The sequence below is a fragment of the Lithobates pipiens genome, unplaced genomic scaffold, assembly GCF_037356315.1.
Source record: "Lithobates pipiens isolate NorthernLeopardFrog02 unplaced genomic scaffold, aLitPip1_a1.2 Scaffold_19, whole genome shotgun sequence".
Taxonomy (NCBI): domain Eukaryota; kingdom Metazoa; phylum Chordata; class Amphibia; order Anura; family Ranidae; genus Lithobates; species Lithobates pipiens.
The window spans coordinates 428,178,638-428,199,938 of record NW_027507764.1 but is presented as its reverse complement, the minus strand read 5'-3'; the positions used below and the strand labels follow the sequence as shown (position 1 = coordinate 428,199,938).

The following is a 21,301-nucleotide window of genomic DNA, read 5'->3' as shown; positions in this document are numbered from 1 at the left end:
TCTATTCTTTGCAACAGATTATGAATCTTTTTTTTTTTTTTTTTTTTTAAATAACTAGTTTTAATTAGCAAGAAAAAGTGAGAATTAGATAAAGATATTGCAGCCCTAGATATTCATCACAAAAGTGTGAATTTACCATAACCTTCTTTTTGCTTTTGGATTCACGCCACTGCCTTTGCATTAAGCATGCGTTGACAAGCTTGAGTACACTTGAGTTCACGTGCAAAGACATCTGCTTTTTTTTTAATTTACATTGAGGTGCATTTTTTTCAACACATTAATTGCATTGATGATACAATAGCTCTGTAACATTGTTGTGAACTGAGTCCATGGAAAACAATGCTTTTGGGCGTGTTATTGCATTGGGCTCGCATTGAGAAAGCATCAGTGGGGCGAATGTACCTTCAATGATTCATCATGACACAGGTAAACATCATTTGCATAGTTTGCCAGAGTAGCACTAAGACCAAAATGAGTCAGGTTTGAGTAAAAGTAAATTGGTTTGATGGTATTGTTTGTGTGGATATGGAATCACAAAACTAATGAAGAATATCTTTCAGGCCTTCTCAGGCACCCTAAGGCCTTATGCACACTATATTTTTTCAGCTGCTTATAGGGGCATCTGGTGGGTAGAGATGGTTGAAAAAAAAAACATGCCCAATGCATCCAGGAGCAGCAGAGGTTTGACAGTAAAAACACTTGACATTTCTAAAGGCATCTAATTGTGTCTAAGTGTGCCTTTAGCCCTTGAGCGTTAATTCATTTTAAAGGCCAGAATAAATTATTATTCTGGCCAATGAAATGCATTAAAGCCCAAGTGCTTGATGCCTGCGAACACGCCTAAACATGTTACATGCCTTTACAAGCGACAGGTGTTTTTTTCTGCCAAAACACTGCCGCCAGGAGGAAAGGCTTCAAGGAAAGTCCTGGGTGCATACGGCCTTGTGCTTAAGGTAACCAGTGTGTTCATTAGGATCTGAAGTTTAATTGGGAGGGGCTATTAGTGTGTGTTTTTTATTTTATTTATTTTATCATGTGTACTTCAATTTATGTCGCACGTTACACTGTACATTCACATCAGTCCCTGCCCCCAAGCAGCTTACAATCTAAGGTCCCTAACTCCCATTTATACATACACATTCTAAGGACAATTTAGACAGGAGCCAGTTAACCTACCAGCATGCCTTTGGAGTGTGGGAAGAGAATTGGAGTACTCGGAGGAAACCCACACAGGCACAGGGAGAACATACAAACTCCAGGCAGGTAGTGCTGTGGTTGTGATTAGAACTGACGGCCCTAATGCTGCTAGGCAGGAGGCCACAGGAGCTCACAATTGAAACTCTTATGATCTTACATATGATGATACCCACCTTGTAACCACAATGTGAAAACCCAGGAGCTGCATGAGTTAGCACTAGACTGCAGGCAGCAGTTTCAGCCCTGAACTTGCAGGGATTTCATGCACTCACTCTAACAAAGTGCAATTTCAAAATAGAGTAAGGATAGAGCACTGAGGCACATTTTAAAGCAATGTCTCAGCAGTAGTTACCAAAATTATGTGCTTGATGAAAAGTCAAATACAGTGGGAAAAATATAAAATAAAAACATAGAAGTTACAGAATAAGTTATAGCTGATATACCATTTTAAACCTACATACAATTAGAAAAGTAGTTGCTAAATTGAATGTAAAAAATTGACTGAAAGGTCAAAATAAGCACAGTACAATGCAATGTGAGAACTCTTCTGGGTTCCTTAAACTATGACTGTGGGGGAGATATACTAAAACCGGAGCGCTCAGAATCTGGTGCAACTGTCATGGTAGCCAATCAGCTTTTAGCTTGTTCAATTGAGCTTTGACAATAAAAACTGGGTGCTGATTGGATTATATGCAGAGCTGAACCAGATTTTGCACCATGCAGTTTTAATAAATGATCCCCACATGTGTGTTGAAGAAAAAAAGAACTAGGCAGTGCCAGGCTTTCTGTGTGCTGCCTTGTAAACAATAAATAAGTAATGTCCAACCCGAATTTTTCAGTTGCATTGAAAGACAAGTGCAGAGAGTTTACAGCCTCCAGCACTGCTGATCCTGTAATGTGTAATGAATGTCAGGTAGGTCTGCCTCAGGCTGGCTCATAGAGAATGATGGCTAGCCCGAAGCAGACCCCAGCTTCAGCTTGCATACCCTGTCTGACATAGAATCAGTGGTGCTAGAGGCTGTAAACACTTTGCACATGCATTACAGTGCAAATGAGGAATTTCTGGGGTCATAGGGCTTTTATTGATTATTTACAAGGCAGCCTTATCTGCCTTAGTATTTTCTTAATAAAATTTTCCTCCTAAGTCATATAGTATAACTCATAAATATTCAGTTAGTGTCGTGCACATTGAGGCTAGACCAGGCTTTTGGATATTCTTTCTTTTTGGTTTATTCATAAGATTTCTTTATAATACATTGTAAAATAGACAGCGTACTGCATTTTATATTAAGAACACTGATTACCCTACTAATGTTAAAAATTCAAGCACTTGTCCTCATTTTTTACTAGTGACTGATGTTAAAATCTTAGCATTTGAAAGAAAAAAAATGTGTTATAAAATGGTGAACATGAGATGCTGAATCTTTGACACCTAGGTTTTTCACATGTTAAAGCTGAACTCCAAATAGGTGCAAAAGGCCTAAATGAATGCAACCGTGTATTTCTCGATGAATCATTAAGTATAACTAAATTACTAACTAAAAACTTTAGTTTCAGATAGAGTGGTGGCCACATTTATTTGAGCAGAAACCTGGAAAGGTCTTACATATTTTTGGCCCAGTTTAGCAGATGGCTCTCTGTATTTGCTTTATTTACCATTATCACTGAATGTAAAAGTAAAAGGAAATCACAAATTTTTGGTTGTCCCCAGAACAGTAATAGAGGGGAACACTACTTCTCATGAACTTGGTGGCCCCAAGGGATTTCCTTAATCTGCAGGGATTTACTCTCACGTCCTGTTTTGGCTTTGGGACAGGAGAGGAAGGAAAATCTTCCCAATGGGACACAGATAGCAAAACAACAGGGGTTATAACCCTCCCTTAATCTTTCCAAAATGAAAAAAATATATATGTTTTGCCTATAGTTCTACATTAAATATATTTTTCAAGTGTAAGTTTATTTTGATTTGATATCAGCCTCTTTACATCCCCTGTACAGCAACACAGAGAGAGAAGGGGCAGATTTGAAAGCTACTTAATTTCTTAACTGTAAGTGGTCTCATTCACCTGGCTGTGCTTCTCAGGACTAAATTAACATAAATACAAGACCTATGGCAGACAAAGCATTCAGCTCCCTTATTTCATCTGTGTATTTAACTGCCTGGAGTTCCACTTTAATTTGATAATTATCCTTTGGTGGCAGCACCAAGGCACATACAACTAGAGTATCATTTAGATGTAGCAATGTCAAAACACACAAAAATCTTTAGAATTGGAAGAAAAAAATATGGTGTCTACCTATCCTAACATTTTTGCCACAATATAGAAGGATTGTTTCATAGTTTACGGGAGCATTGATTTGTGCTCAACTGCTTGATATGGTTCTTAGGTCTAAACATTTTATGCATTCCCTGCATTAAGGTAAACAATGTCCCACTATTTGCCTCCTCCCTCCCTGACACCTACCCCCTGAGCCCTCTTGATCCAATTCTGTGCCCGTCTGCAGCAGTACTACTCTCTCTTCCTCTTCTGCCATTGCCTCCTACTGTTGTCAGTCAGATCTTGTGAGAAGGGAGCAGAGGCATGTCCAAGCTGTGTTGAGTGTTTATGGATACACACAGCATGGTTCGGCGGGAGAACACCCACACTGGTGCCCCCCCAGCACACAACTTGCTGAGGGGGCACTCAGGGCAGAGGAGGAGCGCACAGTGTTGGACCCCAGAAGAGGACTTAAGGGAACGCTTTCTCAGTACCCATATACATACAATATTATGTTCATGGCCTTAAGTTCAGAAATATACTTTCTCTTCTTTTCAAGAATTCTTCTTTTCAAGAATTACTACTAGTAGTGCTGGATCATTTATTATTTTGAAAGTTATTTGGGCTTGTCTCATTTTTTTCCCCTCTTCCCCACTTTTCTCAGACACAAAATAGAAATTATGATATATTAAAGCACATATAAGTCTTCCTCTCAAGATTAATAAATAATGTCATTTTGGGATTAATTTAGGTATTCTAGAGGCCTGCTTAAAAAAGGTGATTCGTGTTTACTGTTAGACCTTTTTTACACCAGCGAGCTTTATTAGAATGCAATTCCAGTGCAATTCTATTGACTGCAGAAGGGCTGTGACGTGGTGTTTCACATCACCACACGCTGTGTTAAAAAAAAAAGTACTACAGTTGTTGCTGTGGTGTGAAAGCATAAGAAAACACTGCATTTTGTCTTGTCTATGCATTGGGGCTGTGCTGGATGTATCTGACAGCTTATCCTCAATGCAACTGAACAAGCCCTGTCTAATATTTTCTGAGAGTAATAATATTAATAAATAATAATAATAATATTTCCTATTTTTAAAACTATAATGAGGTTTACCATACACATCACAAAAGAAATGAACATTTCTGCTACAGCACCCAGACAGACACAAACATAGCAAAGCTTGAAGACTAAGCAACCATCGGCAAAACACATACATACTTATAAAATGCTACACTTTTACCATAGTACCCCATGGATTACTGTGTAGGTGGCAATGGATCTGGCATCTTCTCAATACATGCCATGTATTTTGGGAAAATAATTGTTTTAGTTTTGTGACTCAACAAACCAAGTGAGCTTTGTTTAATATTTTATTCTGAGAATACATTTTCTGTTTGTGTAAATCTTTCTTTGCTTGCTGTTTGAATACAGGGCTGTCTGGAGACTTTTCCAGCAAAGTAGGAGAGCTAGGAAGAGAGTAGGGATCCATGGACAATAAACATTTCATAATTAAATAAAATAAAATGTATGCCGTCATTTTCACAAAATACAGTATATTGTAATTTTGTTGCAACTCTCTGTGGTGTTTTCATGCACGTGTTACTTTAACATTTGTACATCAATATGTCTACCAATGCCCAAATTTTTTTTTTTTATCATAATATCGATTTGGCACTTTGGCAATTACTAAGATTAATAAGCAATATATATATAACATTTGATTCCTAGGATCCATCATCATTCCCTGTTATCCAGGCGTGAGATATTGGCTATGAAAAATTCAGTAAAATACAAATACATTTTTTACATCTACCAGCTAGAGTCCTTAACCACTTGAGTCCCAGAGCCATTTTTTCATTCAAAAACAGACCGTTTGTTTAGATCAGATTTTCGTCCGATCAATTTTTGTTAACGGAAAAAATAGAGTTTGATCCGTTCCAAAAAACAGATGTTGACGGAAGCAGATGTAAACGGATGTAAATGGATGATCATCCATTTACATCTGTTTTTCCATAGAGATGCATTGATGTCCTTTATCCATCAATGGATGGATGAAAAATGGACAAACGGTCCTCATGTGTCTAAGGGGCCTTACACATAACCAGTATATTTAAATTTGAAATAATATTTTTCAAAAGCATATCATTTTAAATTGATATTTGTAAATAAATTGATGCTATTGTTTTGTATGTATTCTAACAGCCATTCTAAAGGCCTTTTAGAATAAGGACATATGATCAGAAAACAGTAGCAAACCATCACACAACAGCAGCAGTACTGGTACCCATTTACTGCTAAGACTAATTCCATGTATATCTAATGCATTATTAAGCTCTATTTCTGGAGCAGAAACAAAGAAAGCAACCAGTTGCTAATTAAAGGTGCTTTTGAATTAAATTCTCTCAGACTTTTACAAAACAGTGGGGGTTATTTACTAAAGGCAAATCCACTTTGCACTACAAGTGCAAACTACAAGTGCAAAGTGCACTTGAAATTGCACTGAAAGTGCACTTGGAAGTGCAGTCGCTGTAGATCTGAGGGGGACATGCAAGGAAAAAAAACAGCATTTTAGTTTAACATGATTGGAGGATAACATCAGCAGAGCTTCCCCTCATTTCAGATCTACCCCTCAGATTTACAGCAACTGCACTTCCAAGTGCACTTTCAGTTCAATTTCAAGTGCACTTTGCACTTGCGGTGCAAAGTGGATTTGCCTTTCGTAAATAACCCCCCGTGTATTTCATACACTGTACAGGTCAGGTAGGAATGCACTAACAAGAGATATTGCATTTGATTTACTAAAGACAAATAGGCTGTTCATTTTGCAAAGGGGCTTTCCCTGGGCCTTAGTGAATGAGGTAAAGCCCTGCTGACTTCCATTATCCAATCATATGCAAGCAAAAATTCTGCTTTTGTATTTTTCTTGCTAATGATTGGATTTTATTTGCAAAAATACATTTCACCACATTTACTAAGAACTTGGGAAAATTCTCTAGCAAAGTGCAACTTCCCTTGCAATTGAACAGCCTATTTGCCTTTAGTAAATGAACCCCACTGATGGTAGCTTTTTGTCACTGGCTCGTTTTTACTGTAAGAATAATTTTAATGGGAGCACTGTGTAAAAGACAGCAGTTGTACTTCCAGTTTGATATGTACTTATTTGCCACAGGTGAGGAATATAAGCGTATCGGACAAACACCTGTAATTCCACAAAATGTTACATTTAGTTGTGTAAAACATCTGCAGTACAGTTGATATACAGTCACTTGTTTGTGTTCTACAGATTTTTTTTACAGTTGGTACAACCGATGTTGAAAGCAAATTGATTTACTTGTTCAAGTTAAAGCATTTTAATATTTAACGGCCTTAGTTAAACTAATTGCCTGACTTAATTTGTCTGCAAGAGAAATCAGATATGTTTAGCACAAGATTTGGAAACAATTGGGTGAAAATTTCATTATGGGTGCAAGCCAAATATCGTATTACTATTAGTCTTCTTGAAAATCAAATGAATCTGCTGGTGCCTTAGTCACATACTGCAATCAGCAGTTATTTTATCTACAGGCATTTTTGTATTGCACTGATTATAAAATGTCTTTTCATTTTTCAGCATTAGTATTAATGTTTGTGGTGTGGATGAAACGCCGGGACAAGGAGAGGCAAGTCAAACAGCTCCTTATTGACCCAGAGGATGATGTCAGAGATAACATATTAAAGTATGATGAAGAAGGTGGAGGAGAGGAAGATCAGGTAAAGAGATTACATTTGACTTCTTTAGGCCCAGTTCACATATATGCGATACAGGAACTAGTTACTATTCCACTGCGGGTGCCCACATCGCATGTCACCTGCCAGCGGTTCACACTGACATCTGCAAACCGCTGTAGGTGTCGATGCAAACTTAATGACACCCTCAGATCAGATTTCAGTGTGAAATGCCAAATAGTGCAGGAATCGGATTGCATGTTTGTGAACACCCACGCAATCCAATTCCAATGCGGACCAAAAAAAAGGGTTCTGCACCATTTGGTGAGAATGCGATTCAGCCACCAATCTGTATGGCTGAATTTGAATTGCACAGACATTGCCTGTGATCTGGCACAGCAATTTGGTGCGAATCACATTCAGTGTCTAACATCACACCAGTGTGAACCCAGCCTCAATGTTTAAAGTGTAATTAAAGTCAAAACTTTCGTGCTCATATCTGTTAATGTGCAGGTATATGTAGCAGGAAGAACTTTGGAGCCATCCCTATACAAGTAAAAAAATATCTAGAACATCAGTTATTCTCCAGTGAATGATTGCTTCCATCTATTATTTATTTTCCCCAAATCTGGCCTGAAATACTGTTACATAACTTTGGGTGTTACTAGCCCATTTGTGTTAAATTAATGTAGAGGGGGTGATTTACTAAAACTGGTGCACATAGATTCTGGTGTGGCATTGGATAGTAACCAATCAGCTTCAAATTTCAGGTTGCTCAATTAAGCTTTAACAATAAGTCCCCGTTCACATAGGGCTGATTTGCACCACCTGAATCAATGCAATGCCGCATCCGCAGCAACAAACTGATTCCCAAAATTAGTTCCTGTAAAATTAGAAGAAAGGAGGTTTAGCCTTAAACTATGTAGAGGGTTCTTTACTGTAAGAGTGGCAAGGATGTGGAATTCCCTTCCACAAGCAGTGATGTCAGTGGGGGGGGGGGGGGCATCAATAGTTTCAAAAAACTATTAGATAAGCATCTGAACAACCGTAACATACAGGGATATACTGTACAATGTAATACTGACATATAATTACACACATAGGTTTGACTTGATGGACTTGTGTCTTTTTGCAACCTCACCTACTATGTAACTATGTAACTACTTTTGGCGACTTCGGGGGTGACTTCCATAGACATCTGTGCATGAACCCGCACAGATGTCTTTGAAATCTCCACCCAAACTCACACTGAAAAAGGAAAATTTATATCAAATACTTACCGTAATTTTCCTTTCCTGATGGACTCCATTGCAGCCTACGTATGGGTTAATCCCCGCCTCTCATACCTCATAGGACCCCACTCCCATAAATCTTTGCTTCTGAACAGAGACTGTGTTCCATAACTTAGCCTACTCCAGCAAATGGGAGGGAACTCCTGCTGCCATGGAGTCCATCAGGAAAGGAAAATTACGGTAAGTATTTGATATAAATTTTCCTTTTTCCTGACAGACTCCATGGCAGCCTACGTATGGGAAATAACTAGCCATACACACCCGGGTGGGAAATTGCTGGTTAACAGAAAAAGGTTTAATTGGCACCGTCAACAGATAAGACATGCAAACCAAAATTAACCGACGATAAAGAAGCCGGCTCAACACAATAATGTGTCATAAAGGTATTAATTGATGACCATGAGGCCGCTTTACAGATTACTTCTGGAGAAACATGACGAGCAGCCGCCCATGATGTTGAAACGCTCCTGGTAGAATGAGCCGTCACCGCCTCTGGAGGAGCCAAACCCTTAGCTTTATAAGCCCCTTGAATAGCCTGAACAAACCAAGCTGCGATGGATCTTGAAGAAGCACGCGATCCCTTATTCTTTCCATGGAAGTAAACAAAGAGATGGTCAGAAGTCCGAAAAAGGAGCTGTGGATTCTAAGTACTGTTTTAGAACTTCTCCAACATCTAAAGGATGAATGTTATAATCTCCAGAAGTCCGAAAAGTAGGAAGAACAATCTCCTGGTTCTCATGAAATACAGATGTGACCTTAGGATTTGACCCTAACATGGGAACCAAGACCAAACGATCCAGGAAAAAACGTCAGAAAAGGTTCTTTGCAACCCAGAGAGCTGATCTTGGAGACCCTCTTGGCCGATGTTATAGCCAACAGAAAGGCGGCTTTGAGAGAAAGAGCCTTGATAGATGATTGAACCATATGCTCAGGTCTTTCCTCTGAAAAGGAATCCCGGACAAAAGGAAGATCCTATTTGGAGAATCTTGTTTTTTTCTGGGATCTGAGTCTTATTGCTCCCCTGAAAAACTGTCTGACAAGACGGTGTTTTGCCCAGGAAACGCCAGTAAATGCTGAAATTGCCGAAATTTGAACTCGGAAGGAACTCACTGATAGTGACAGGTCTAGTCCCGTCTGTAGGAAACCCAAAATGTCTTGAATCTTCGGATCACTACAGGAACTGCCAACGGAAGAAGTATAGTCAGCAAACTTCGCCAAAATTCTTTGATAGACTTTATTAGTACCTGGCCTTCTAGCATTCAGTAGAGTAGCGATGGCAGTACTTGGACACCCTAATGCTTCCAACCTTCCCCTTTCAAGAACCAAACTATCAGATGAAGATGGGCCGGGCATGGGTGAAGAGATGTTCCCTGTAGCAGGAGATCTGCCCTGGAAGGGAGAGGAACTGGATCCCGAAAACTCAGCTGCATTAGGAGCAGAAACCACGGCCTGTTGGGCCAAAAATGGAGCAACCGTCACCACCATAACTTTCTCCCACCTGAGACTTGAAAGGAATCGCAGGATGACCGGGACTGGGGGAAAGGCATAAGCCGTGCGAAACCTCCACTGATCCGTCAGTGCATCCATACCAAAGGCCTGAGGACAACGACACCTCGTATAATATTTCTCCAGATTGAAATTGCACGGGGAGGCAAACAGGTCCACTTCTGGCAGGATCCCCAGAGACAGAATCCATGTGAATATCTCGGGATGGAAAGACCACTCGTTGTCCAGGGAGAACCTTAATAGGAAGTCCGCCTGGACATTCTGAATTCCGGGGAGATAAACCGCCGTCAGATTTGACAAGTTCATCTGAGCCCAAGACATGATCGGGCTCACTTCCCTCGGCAGAGAGAGACTGCGGGTGCCTCCTTGTCTCTTGATATAAGACGCTGCTGTCGTGTTGTCCATCCTTAGGAGAACCGAGGTCCCTGAAATCAGGTGAGAAAAGGCTTGAAGAGCACGGAGAGCAGCACGAAGCTCTAGAACATTGGATACTACCTCTTGGGCTGGAAATTCCCACACGCCCTGGGCTATTTCTGACAGACACAGGGCGCCCCAGCCCATGTTGCTGGCGTCCGTCGTTACTGTGATCCAAGAGACGGGAGCTATGGAATGGCAATTGAGGAGGTTCTTTCGTTGGAGCCACCAGAAGAGACTCTCCCGCATGGAGGGGGTTATCCTGACCAGATGGTCTCGAGACCCCTGGTCCCATTGTAGAAGAAAACCCTTCTGAAAGGGACACATCCTCCATTGTGCCCACTTTATCATGGGGCTGTGGATACCATAGTGCCAATTATCTTGAGGCACTGTGAGGCCCTGAGAAGAAGAGAATGCAATGCAGGCCGAATCCTGTCTCGGATCACTGGAATTTTCTCCACCGGAAGGGAGATGGTACATTCGAACGTGTTGAACTGGGCTCCGAGAAAAATCAAAGACTGAGTTGGGTCCAGATGACTTTTTTCCCCGGTTCAACAGTCAACCAAATTCCGTGAGTGTCGAGATGACTTGAGTTCGATGTAACAGTAGCTGTTCTCTGTCTTGGGAAAGCAATAGTAGATCGTCTAGGTAATGGTGTAATCGAATACCTTTGATCATGATTAGTGCTACCACAGCCAGTAAGAGCTTCGAAAACACTCGAGGCGATGTTGTAAGCCCGAACGGGAGACATACAAATTGAAGATGTAATTCGCCCACTGCAAACTGAAGGTACCTCTGAAACTCTTTTGCGATCAGAACATGGAAATAAGCATCCTTCAAGTCTATGGAAATCAACCAGTCGCCTGGTTGTATTGACTGACGTATTGTTAGTAATGTCTCCATCTTGAATTTTTCCTTCTTGATGAAGGAATTCAGATGTGTTAGGTCGATAACTGGTCTCCAGGAGCCATTCTTTTTGAGGACCATAAAGAGGGGGGAGTAGACCCCTTGAAATCTCTCTCTGGTTGGGACGGGAATGGCAGCGCCTTGAGCCAACAGGGAATCTGTGTAAGACAGGAGTACCTTTCTTTTTTTCTTCCACAAGTGGTAGGATTGTACCTTGATGTAGTTGACTTAGAGGATTTTTGGCTTGAAGACTGAGCCCTTCTCCAATTCTTCCTAAATTCCTGACCAGGCCTGTAACGGCGAGCATCTCTAGCACGCTCTTGTTCTTGTCTGGGCTGAACTTTCCTCTGACCCAAGAGGCGACGATCCTGGGGTAAGAACCCTGATTTACCCCCAGTAGCACTGGAAATGGCAGAATCAAGTTTGTTCCCGAAGAGGGAAGGTCCCTCACAGGGAATCTTACACCATGCCTGTTTAGGGGCAGGATCTGCAACCCACGGACGAAGCCACAGAGCGCACTTCGCAGTAACTGAGGAGAGCATGACACGTGCCACTAGGCGGATAATATCAAGGGATGCTTCCCCCAAAAGACTGATGCTAACTTCAGTTCATGTACTGGTGAATTCCGGATAAGTTCTTCCGAAACGCTTCCCAAAGCCGCACCAACATCATCCGTCCAAGACTCCATGGCTTTAGATAATGCTGCAAGAGCCAGAGCTGGCTTACAAGCCATGCCTGCGGTGATATAAATGCGCTTCAGGTCGGTGTCAATCTTCCTCTCTAAATCATCCTTGAACGAAACGGAATCTTCAAGAGGGAGTGTAACATGTTTGACTAGACGCATTAGAGCCGCATCAATAAGAGGGGCTGAATCCAGATATTTAACTTCCTCGTTTTTAAACGGGTACATTTTGGCAATCTTGGAAATTAAGGAGTTCTTCCTCTCCACTTTTCCCCATTCGTCTGAAATAATCTCACCGAGCTCACCCAAGAAGGGGAAATTCGGGCGGTCCTTCTTAAGGTGTTTAAAGTACTTCCTCTGTTTAGAGGGTGCTTCAACTGGCTCTTCCCATTTTAGAGCGTCCTTGACTGCTCTGACTAACTGCGAGACAAGAGAAAAATCAAAACCTGCAGTTGAATCATCAATCTCACTGTCTGAAGATTCACTTGGAGAGACACTGTGTCTGGAGGGACCCGGAATTACGGGGTCTGCATCTACATCGACAGGAGCTGTAACGGAAGGAGGGTTAAACATCCGATCAGACTCTGCTTTGTTCAGAGATTCTTGAACCACCTTCCTGACCAATGCATCCACTTGCTGGTCTCCGGCTCCCCTTTCCTTCATAGCTCTGGAATAACAAGACTCACAGAGAGATTTACCCTCTGGAACGTGAGATTTACAACCCCAGCAGGCTTTCTCTAAGCGGCTGGAACGGTGGGTTGAATGACGACCAGATCCAGATCTTGATCTATGGTGTCTGGAGGGTGATCTAGAGCGTCTAGAACTTGACGTAGACTGACGATGATGTAACCTAGACTGGTCAGTATCTTTGTGTGCCGATAAATGACGTTCAGACCTAGAAGGGCTAAATAGAAAGAAAAAACTACAGCAAGAAACCCAAAAGTAATTACCGAAAACAACCCAGCAGAAGGAAATAATATTCCTACCTGCAGCGTAAGGGTTGGCCACTGGGGGGCGATGATACGTCCATAATGAGAAAGTCTGTATGCTGGAGAGATTCGAAAGCACCATAAGCACCTGACAGGAATCAAATAGTAGAGCTTACTGGCGAACAGAACATACCTACAAACAAGACACACAGCACACCGGGAAGCTGCCTTTCTCTCGCAGAGCGATCCCAACCATAGCTGTATCTGACAGCTATTTAAAAGTTGGCGCCGATGGTGACGTCACCATGCCCCCCTGGCGTCGGTCAGCGGAGTTCGCGCGCATGCACGATCACCGCCGTCTTCCGAAAACTGCGCACGTTCGGACCAAGCCTCGATCCGAACGAGGCACGCGCCTGCGCAGAACGAACGGAAGAGGCGGCGGATTGGAACCAGGAAATGGAAAGAAGGAGATGACAAACAACACACATAAACAGGCTGCCATAATGATAATGATTAAAATCAATACGATACCGCCACGGCACGATCCCGATCCATCCTGACTGGGGGTACTCCACCCACTGCACGAACGGGACATCAAAATAGAGGCCTCCTGCTAATAGCAAAGGATGTATGGCCAAATTGCCGCTTGCCTGCCAATGGCAGGCTAGTAAGCTCTTCATGGCATCGCATATATCGCCCGTTTCCACCCGGCTAATAGCTGGGACTGCTGGAATCCACAATCACCCTCAGGATCGTCGTGCAAACAGGACTGGACCGGAACTCTTCGTAAGGTAAGCAAACACCTTGGTCCTAGGAGGAGGACAAAAAAGGAACACAGTCTCTGTTCAGAAGCAAAGATTTATGGGAGTGGGGTCCTATGAGGTATGAGAGGCGGGGATTAACCCATACGTAGGCTGCCATGGAGTCTGTCAGGAAATACGGGTTTGAAATTATGCGAACTCGCACAATTTCAAACCTACCCTCAGTGTGAACGAGGACTCTAACCTAGAAGCTGATTGGTTCTATGCACACCTGCACCAGATCCTTTGTGCACCAGTTTTAAAAAATCTCCTCCAGTGTCTCAGTTGAAAGCAACTGTTACAACCAATAGCTGCACAACTAAAGAGCTTTTTGTTGTTACACAAAAGCACCTTTAAAATATGGGGAATATGTCTTGCAATTTTCATACAAATAAGATGAGGTAACATTTAAATCAAAACCAATTTGAATTACATTTAAAATGAGTTTAAAGTAAAGCTGATGACAGCTTAAGTATTCTCTAGCTCAGTGTAGATGCCCACTTTCAAGTTGAAAAGTAAATGTTATAGCTTATATGTTATAGAAAACTATGAATACGGCTTTTCATTTAACACATACTAAATTAGTTAACTTTCTTTCTGAGGTGTTGATTGCTGCAGAAACTTGCAAGGTGTTTTATCGCCTAAAATTACACCTTTCATGAACACTGCATTTCAGTAATTCCATTATACCAATTTTGTGATTTGTTCATAACAAAATCGCAGAACATCCACTGAAAGCTTGATTATAGCATATTGTAAAATTTCCATAAAAGCCTGATATAATTGTATATAATTGCTTCATTAGAAAACTATTTACGTTTTCTGTAATATAAGCAGAGCATGGGCATTGGTATTTTGTTTTTGTTATTTCACACTTGTCATATTAATACAACCCATTTTTATTTTGAAGGATTATGATTTAAGCCAGCTGCAACAGCCTGACACATTAGAACCAGACACAATAAAACCTGTGGGAATACGGCGCATGGATGAAAGACCCATTCACGCAGAGCCTCAGTACCCGGTTCGGTCTGCTGCTCCACATCCTGGTGATATTGGAGACTTCATTAATGAGGTGAGTTCAGCTTTGAGTTCCTCTTACAAAATTGTACATGTTTTGACAGAATCTGATATATTTGAATTTAATGAATCAAGTTAAAGTGTACATGTCCAAGTAGGTCTACAGTAAATCTAGGCCTGTATAAATAAACTACAAGTAGCATTCACATACATATACATAAAAAGATTCTGTCACTTAAAAAAATAAAGCTTTTAGGAGGTATAGAGTGCATACATAAGGAAATGCCTGCACATAACAGCAACATACATTTCTTGCTGCGTACCTGACTGCAGGGTCATTTTGAAACAGCTTAATGGATTTTAATGTATAATCCACTAAAGCATTTTAAATGGAGCTAAACTAGACTACCTAAAGCAGGGGTCCCAAACTGGCTGCCCTCCAGCTGTTGTGAAACTACAAGTCCCATGAGGCATTGCAAGGCTGACAGTTACACGCATGACTCCCACAGGCGAAGGCATGATGTGACTTGTAGTTTCGCAACAGCTGGATGGCCGACAGTTTGAGACCCCTCGCCTAAAGTAACATGAAAATTAGGTACATAGGGGTTGATTTAATAAACCTGGAGGGTGCAAAATCTGTTGCAGCTCTGCATAGAAATCAGCTTCCAGGTTTTTCTTTTTGTCAAAGCTTAATTGAACAAGCTGAAGTTAGAACCTGATTGGCTACCATAAACAGCTGTACCAGATTTTGCACTTTATAGTTTTAGTAAATCAGCACCATAGACATTAATAAGTTTAACAACATTTTGCAAAAAGGGTAACTGCATCAAAAAATGCATAAAGTAATAGAGAGCTTGATTACCCATATAATGGAACAAGAAACATAATAACACACGTGTAGGCAAACTAGAGCAAATAAAAAACAATACCAAATGCAAACTCAAACTATATACTACTATATACAAAAGATATTAGCAAACAGCACAGGGAACAGAGAAGAACTAGCAGGGAAAAATACAGAGCCAAGAACTATCAAGAATGGATAGGTTTGGAAATTAGCCATTAAGAATTCAAGACTGGATAGCCAGAGCAACAGGCATAATGCTAAGGGACCTGGATGCTTAAGAGTGGGTAATATAAAGCCTTTTAAAATGATGCTAAAATATAATTCATACACATCCACTATTTAATGACCTGTAAACCATTTTTCATGAAATTATTTCTTACTGTGTTTTTCTGTCTCCTTTAACCACTTCAGCCCCGAAAGAATTTACCCCCTTCTCGACCAGACCATTTTTTGCGATTCAGCACTGCGTCGCTTTAACTGGCAATTGCGCGGCCGTGCGACGTGGCTCCCAAACAAAATTGACGTCCTTTTTTTATCACAAATAGAGCGTACTTTTGATGGTATTTGATCACCTCTGCATTTTTTATTTTTTGCGCTATAAACAAAAAAATACCGACAATTTTGAAAAAAACACATTATTTTTTACTTTTTGCTTTAATAAATACCCCCAAAAAATATTTACATTTTTTTCCCCTCAGTTTAGGCCGATACATATGCTTCAACATATTTTTGGTAAAAAAAATCGCAATAAGCGATTATTGATTGGTTTGCGCAAAAGTTATAGTGTCTGCAAAATAGGGAATAGTTTTATGCCATTTTTATTGATAATTTTTTTCCACTAGTAATGGCGGCGATCAGAGATTTTTATCGTGACTGCGACATTATGGCGGAAACATCAGACAATTTTGACACATTTTTGGGACCATTGGCATTATAATACAGCGATCAATGCTAAAAAAAATGCATTGATCACTGTAAAAATGTCACTGGCAGTGAAGGGGTTAACCACTAGGTGGCGCTTTGGGGTTAAGTGTGTCCTAGGGAGTGATTCTAACTGTAGGGGAGGGGCTGTGTGTGACACGTCACTGATCAGCGCTCCTGATTTCAGGGAGAGCTGATCAGTGACAATGTCAATTGGCAGAACGGGGAGATGCTTGTTTACATTAGCATCTCCCCGTTCTTCCTCACCATGAGACAATCGCGAGTATCCTGCCCGCGAGCCGCATCTTAAAGAGCAATATCGTTCGTTAATCTGCCTGTACATGCCCTTCTGCCACAGTATATCTGCGTGAGGTGTTCGGGAAGCAGTTAACATCCTTCTTGAGCAACTCTTTTTTTCTACTTCACTTCCATTTGTTTGGAACAAGCAGTACATGTTAGTTGTGGTCTTATGCACTGCTCTATACACACTACAAATCCCATAGCCCATAATCCCTAGCCCATCTCAGGAGCAGGTAAGAGAGGGTGGCTGTGCTCCCACGTGCATAGAAAGTTGGATCACCGTAGCAAAAAATAAAGGAATTTGGAGTTTTGAAGGATACTGAGAGCAATAGGTAGTACTTTTCTTAACTTAACTTTTTAGGAGTTAAGAATGCATACTTAACATTTTTTTGTTTTTAACCATAGTTTAGTGCCACTTTAACAGTCAGTGGCAGGTGTGGACTAATGAGAGAGATGCTAAAGCTGTGAGGAGTCACCTGGTGCTGGCTTCTAGAATCACGTGCTGTTGGGCAGTGGAGCACAGCGCCACCAGCAGGCAAAAAAAAAAAATATGGTTCACAACATGTTCTCCTAAGCTGAAAAGGGAATCTTTATCTCTGAGCTCTGCCGCTAAATCTGCTAAATACATTACACAAATAGTACATTTACATTATAGCCTTATACTTTAAATACCCTCACTATTACATATATAGAGTTGTTCCATTTTTGTAACGGTATCTCACAACAACAGGGAATTTTTTTTTTTTTTTACTTTTTCCTATCACTTATTAAATGACAGCCATAAAAATCAATGTGTTTTTATGTGAATCTTTAAATACATAAAAGCTCTGTTGCTCAAAAATAAATATACTGCCAACAAAAAGACTACACATGCAAAATTATATGAGTGATAGTATTTTTTTAAGTAGTTGTCACAAAGGATTTTTTTAGTAATATTTGACAAGAAGTAATCTTAACTTATGCATCTGAAACATGAATAGAATGCTCTCGACAGGAAGGAGCATAATGCTGCCATTTATGAAGTGCTGAAATCTTTACATCGAGGTTTTAAGCTGTTGTCAGTTCTGTGCTATTCTAAACTGTAAAAACAAAAATAAGTGTTGTCCTCTAAGTTTCCTTAAATAACACCTTAGTTGCTGTACAAATATCAAGCAAATATAAAATATATAAAACATTTTAAAGACGGTGCTAATCCCCACTGGATGTATAAAAAAAATGAAAAAATGGACAATAAATACAAAAATGACAGTAGTAAACATGAAACGAATAATAATATATCCTATATCAAATATACTGATGGTCACTGATGTGTACCACAGTCCATTAACATAAGTGTGAATATCAAGGTATACAAGGTATATTTACCAATGCTTTGTTTGTATATCTTATTAGTTTAAGTGGTTAAATGAGTGGTTGAGTTTACTACCAACTGTGTGCTTATGGGAAAAACACAGCAGTGTTTCGAGGTATGGAAGCTAGGACTGTTTCACTTTTATATATTTACACTCATAGTATTAGACTTTGTACCGATCACTTACATTAATGGACTTTACACTTATTAATTTTCACCTTTTATGGTTCTAATTATGGTTTGATTTACTAAAGGAAAAAAGGCTGCTGCACTTTACAAATTACATTTCTTCAGAACTTAGTAAATATGGTGAAGCTCTGCTGAATTCCATCATCCAATCATGTGCAAGCAAAAATGCTACTTTTTTTTAATCTTCATTGCATTTGATTGGCTATTCCTTTCAAAGTGATATTGTATCACATGCAGTATGCTTTCCATACACAGTGCAACTCCCCTTGTAAAGTGAACAGCCTATTTGCCTTTAGTAATTTAGTATAGCCTTTAGTACATATATTCAATCCCAATATCTATTACAGTGTCCTCAGTTATGGCATTCTGGTGCCACAACTGAGGATAGTGTTTGATTTAAAGTGGACTTAATGTGGAAAAACAAATCACTAAAAAAAAAGAACTGTATCATATAATTCCTGATTAGAAGCTGCAGAGCACATCCACATGCGTGAAAATGCCTGGGCATACACTCTTCTTCTAGCCTCCCATAAGCCTATCAAGAGTTTTATAGGGACACCCAACATTCTCCTGCCTCTAATCATTGGAATTTTGGAAACTCTGTATTCTGCTAATTCTGGAAAGCAGGCTTGATCCAAGGTACCCCTGAAGAACCCAGAAGGCACCCTGGTTGAAAAAGGCTGACCAAGCTGGACAAAGTTAGAGCATGATTTATACCGTTTTTGTTTTCTTCCCTCTGGATCTACTGTAAATTTAGAATTGTTTTCTTGAACTTGATTGACATATTATTTTCTAGCCTAATCTAACCTATCTAAGTGATCTTACCTTTAGTCCATGGCCATTTAAGTCTACAACCACCATACCCTGCTGTAAATTCTATCTCAGAGAGAGAAAAGTTGTATAACAGAATAGCAAGACTCCGATTTAGACAATTTTACCCTGATTACCCTTAGAGCAGTACATTGTTAAAACACTGACACTGCCCCATTTAATTTAATATTATTGCATATCAGAGTTTTCAGCATCATCACTTGGTCTCAAAAATACTTATATTTTAAAACATAATCTCGCATATTAGATAATCCATACAGTATATCTGAATATCTACAGATGACATGGGAAAAGTATGCTTTATTTTCATTTCCTTGAAGCTTGGTGAGGCTTTAGACCTGTGCTGTAGCCAAGCCAGGGGAGGATAGATACTACTTGTAGGCCTCATGCACATTGGTTTATTGTAAATTCTGTCCTAACAGGGGAAAATCATCATTAAACATGCTCCTAAGCCTCATTTTTTCAAATGTTTTTGTGCGTTTATTATCATCCTATTATCATCCTTTCATTATCCATAATTTTAACTTATTCTTCCCACTGAAATTAATGAATGGTCAGGGGCTAAGTGCACTTAGTGAATGCTCTTATGCCCAAAAGCTCCTCTCCCGAACGCTATTCTTCTGCATTCAGGAGAAGGAGGTTTAAATGCCTCTAAACTCTACTACTCCTAAACTCCTCTCAAAGGCAATGGGGTTGATTTACTGAAATGGGAGACTGAAAAATCAGGTGCAGCTGTGTATGGTAGCCAATCAGCTTCTAACATCAGCTTGTTCAGTTAAGCTTTGACTGGAAGTTGATTGGTTTTGTGCATGGACACACTGCTTTTATTGAGGAGTTTTGGGGGCTTAGGAAAAGAATGCCAAAAGCACAGTAGTGTGCATTAGGCCATATAGTTCAACACAAGTAATCATAATGAAAACTTTGCAGGATGTAAACTTAAATCAGAAGGTGTGGTCAGCTTGTTTACACCAGAGCATAACACAATTGAATAGGCAGAACAATGCTTATTTTAAAATAATGTAACTAGACCAATTTTGCCAAAATGCAAGTAATGTTAACAGTTATATTTCTTTTATCTGTAGTTTCTCTCATTCTATCTCTGTTTGCTTATATTCATTTTATCTGGGTTTGACACTTGACTTTCATCTAGGTCCTGACTAATAATCTGTGTGAACTCACTGACCTAGGCTTGTCTAACTTTCATCTCTAGCTTATCCTCTAGATTCTTTGTTGTTTGTTAACCTCTCAGTTCTGATGTTTCTGTGCCCTGATATTACTGCAACAGCTACCTGACCTCCCTTTACCATCCAGCTCAACCTCAACTAATATACTGTCAGGCAATTTCAAATCACATCTGTCACAGTTCACCAGCTTGGCAAGTTTTATAGCATAGATAGGACCTGATCAGAATCCCCATTCAGAGCAGGTGGCTTTGTTTCAAGTCTGTTAGAGCATAGGACTGCCTAGTTTTACACACTTGCAGTTCATCATTATTATTATTATTTTTTTTTTCATCTTCACCTTTTCATTTTTACCCAAGCCTATGATAGTCATGCAATATTGGTTGTTACAGAGTTAATATGATAAAAAATGGTGCCAAAGATTTCAGTACTATAAGAAAAATAAATTAAGGGTGGTGTCTATTACCAGGTGTTCTTTATTCAGAGGAGCATGCTTAGTTCATTGCTGTGGAGCTTGTTCAGAATGCTTGGTATAGGATTTATATTTGTTTTAAAAGAATACGCTCAGTAGTGTGCAGGGAAATAAAGTTCAATTTATTTGTGGGTCACATTTTTTTTTTACTTTATCAAAACACTCTTAAAGAGGAAGTAAACCCTTCAAAAGGGAAAATAAAAACACACCCTGCAAGATAAAGGCATAATGAGCTAGTATTCATAGCATACTAGAGAACTAATCCCAGAATTGCAGCCATCCTTGTCTCCCCCTCAGGTATCATACCTGTATGGAACTTTCTGTTAAAGTGTCATTAAACCCAAAAACAAAATGCAATACATTGCAGCTTAGCATGTGGTGGCTGCTTTTCCTCTCTGTTTTCACCCAGTCATCTAGCCAGTAACACACCTACTGTATTAGAGTGTCCCCACTCTGCATAAAAGAGCACGAGATTGGACAACAACATTGTCAGTCTGGG

General features: G+C 40.0%; 1 protein-coding gene across 2 annotated transcripts in view; it reads left to right on the top strand.

Moving 5' to 3' along the window:
* The window catches only part of CDH2 (cadherin 2), a 410,616-nt gene that overhangs the window by 379,173 nt on the left and 10,142 nt on the right, over positions 1–21,301 (top strand). For both annotated transcript variants that reach the window (XM_077492605.1, XM_077492606.1), the window contains exons 14-15: positions 7,067–7,206; positions 14,601–14,765. In XM_077492605.1, the coding sequence (XP_077348731.1) occupies positions 7,067–7,206; positions 14,601–14,765 (305 nt within the window). The remainder of the gene's footprint in view (positions 1–7,066; positions 7,207–14,600; positions 14,766–21,301) is intronic.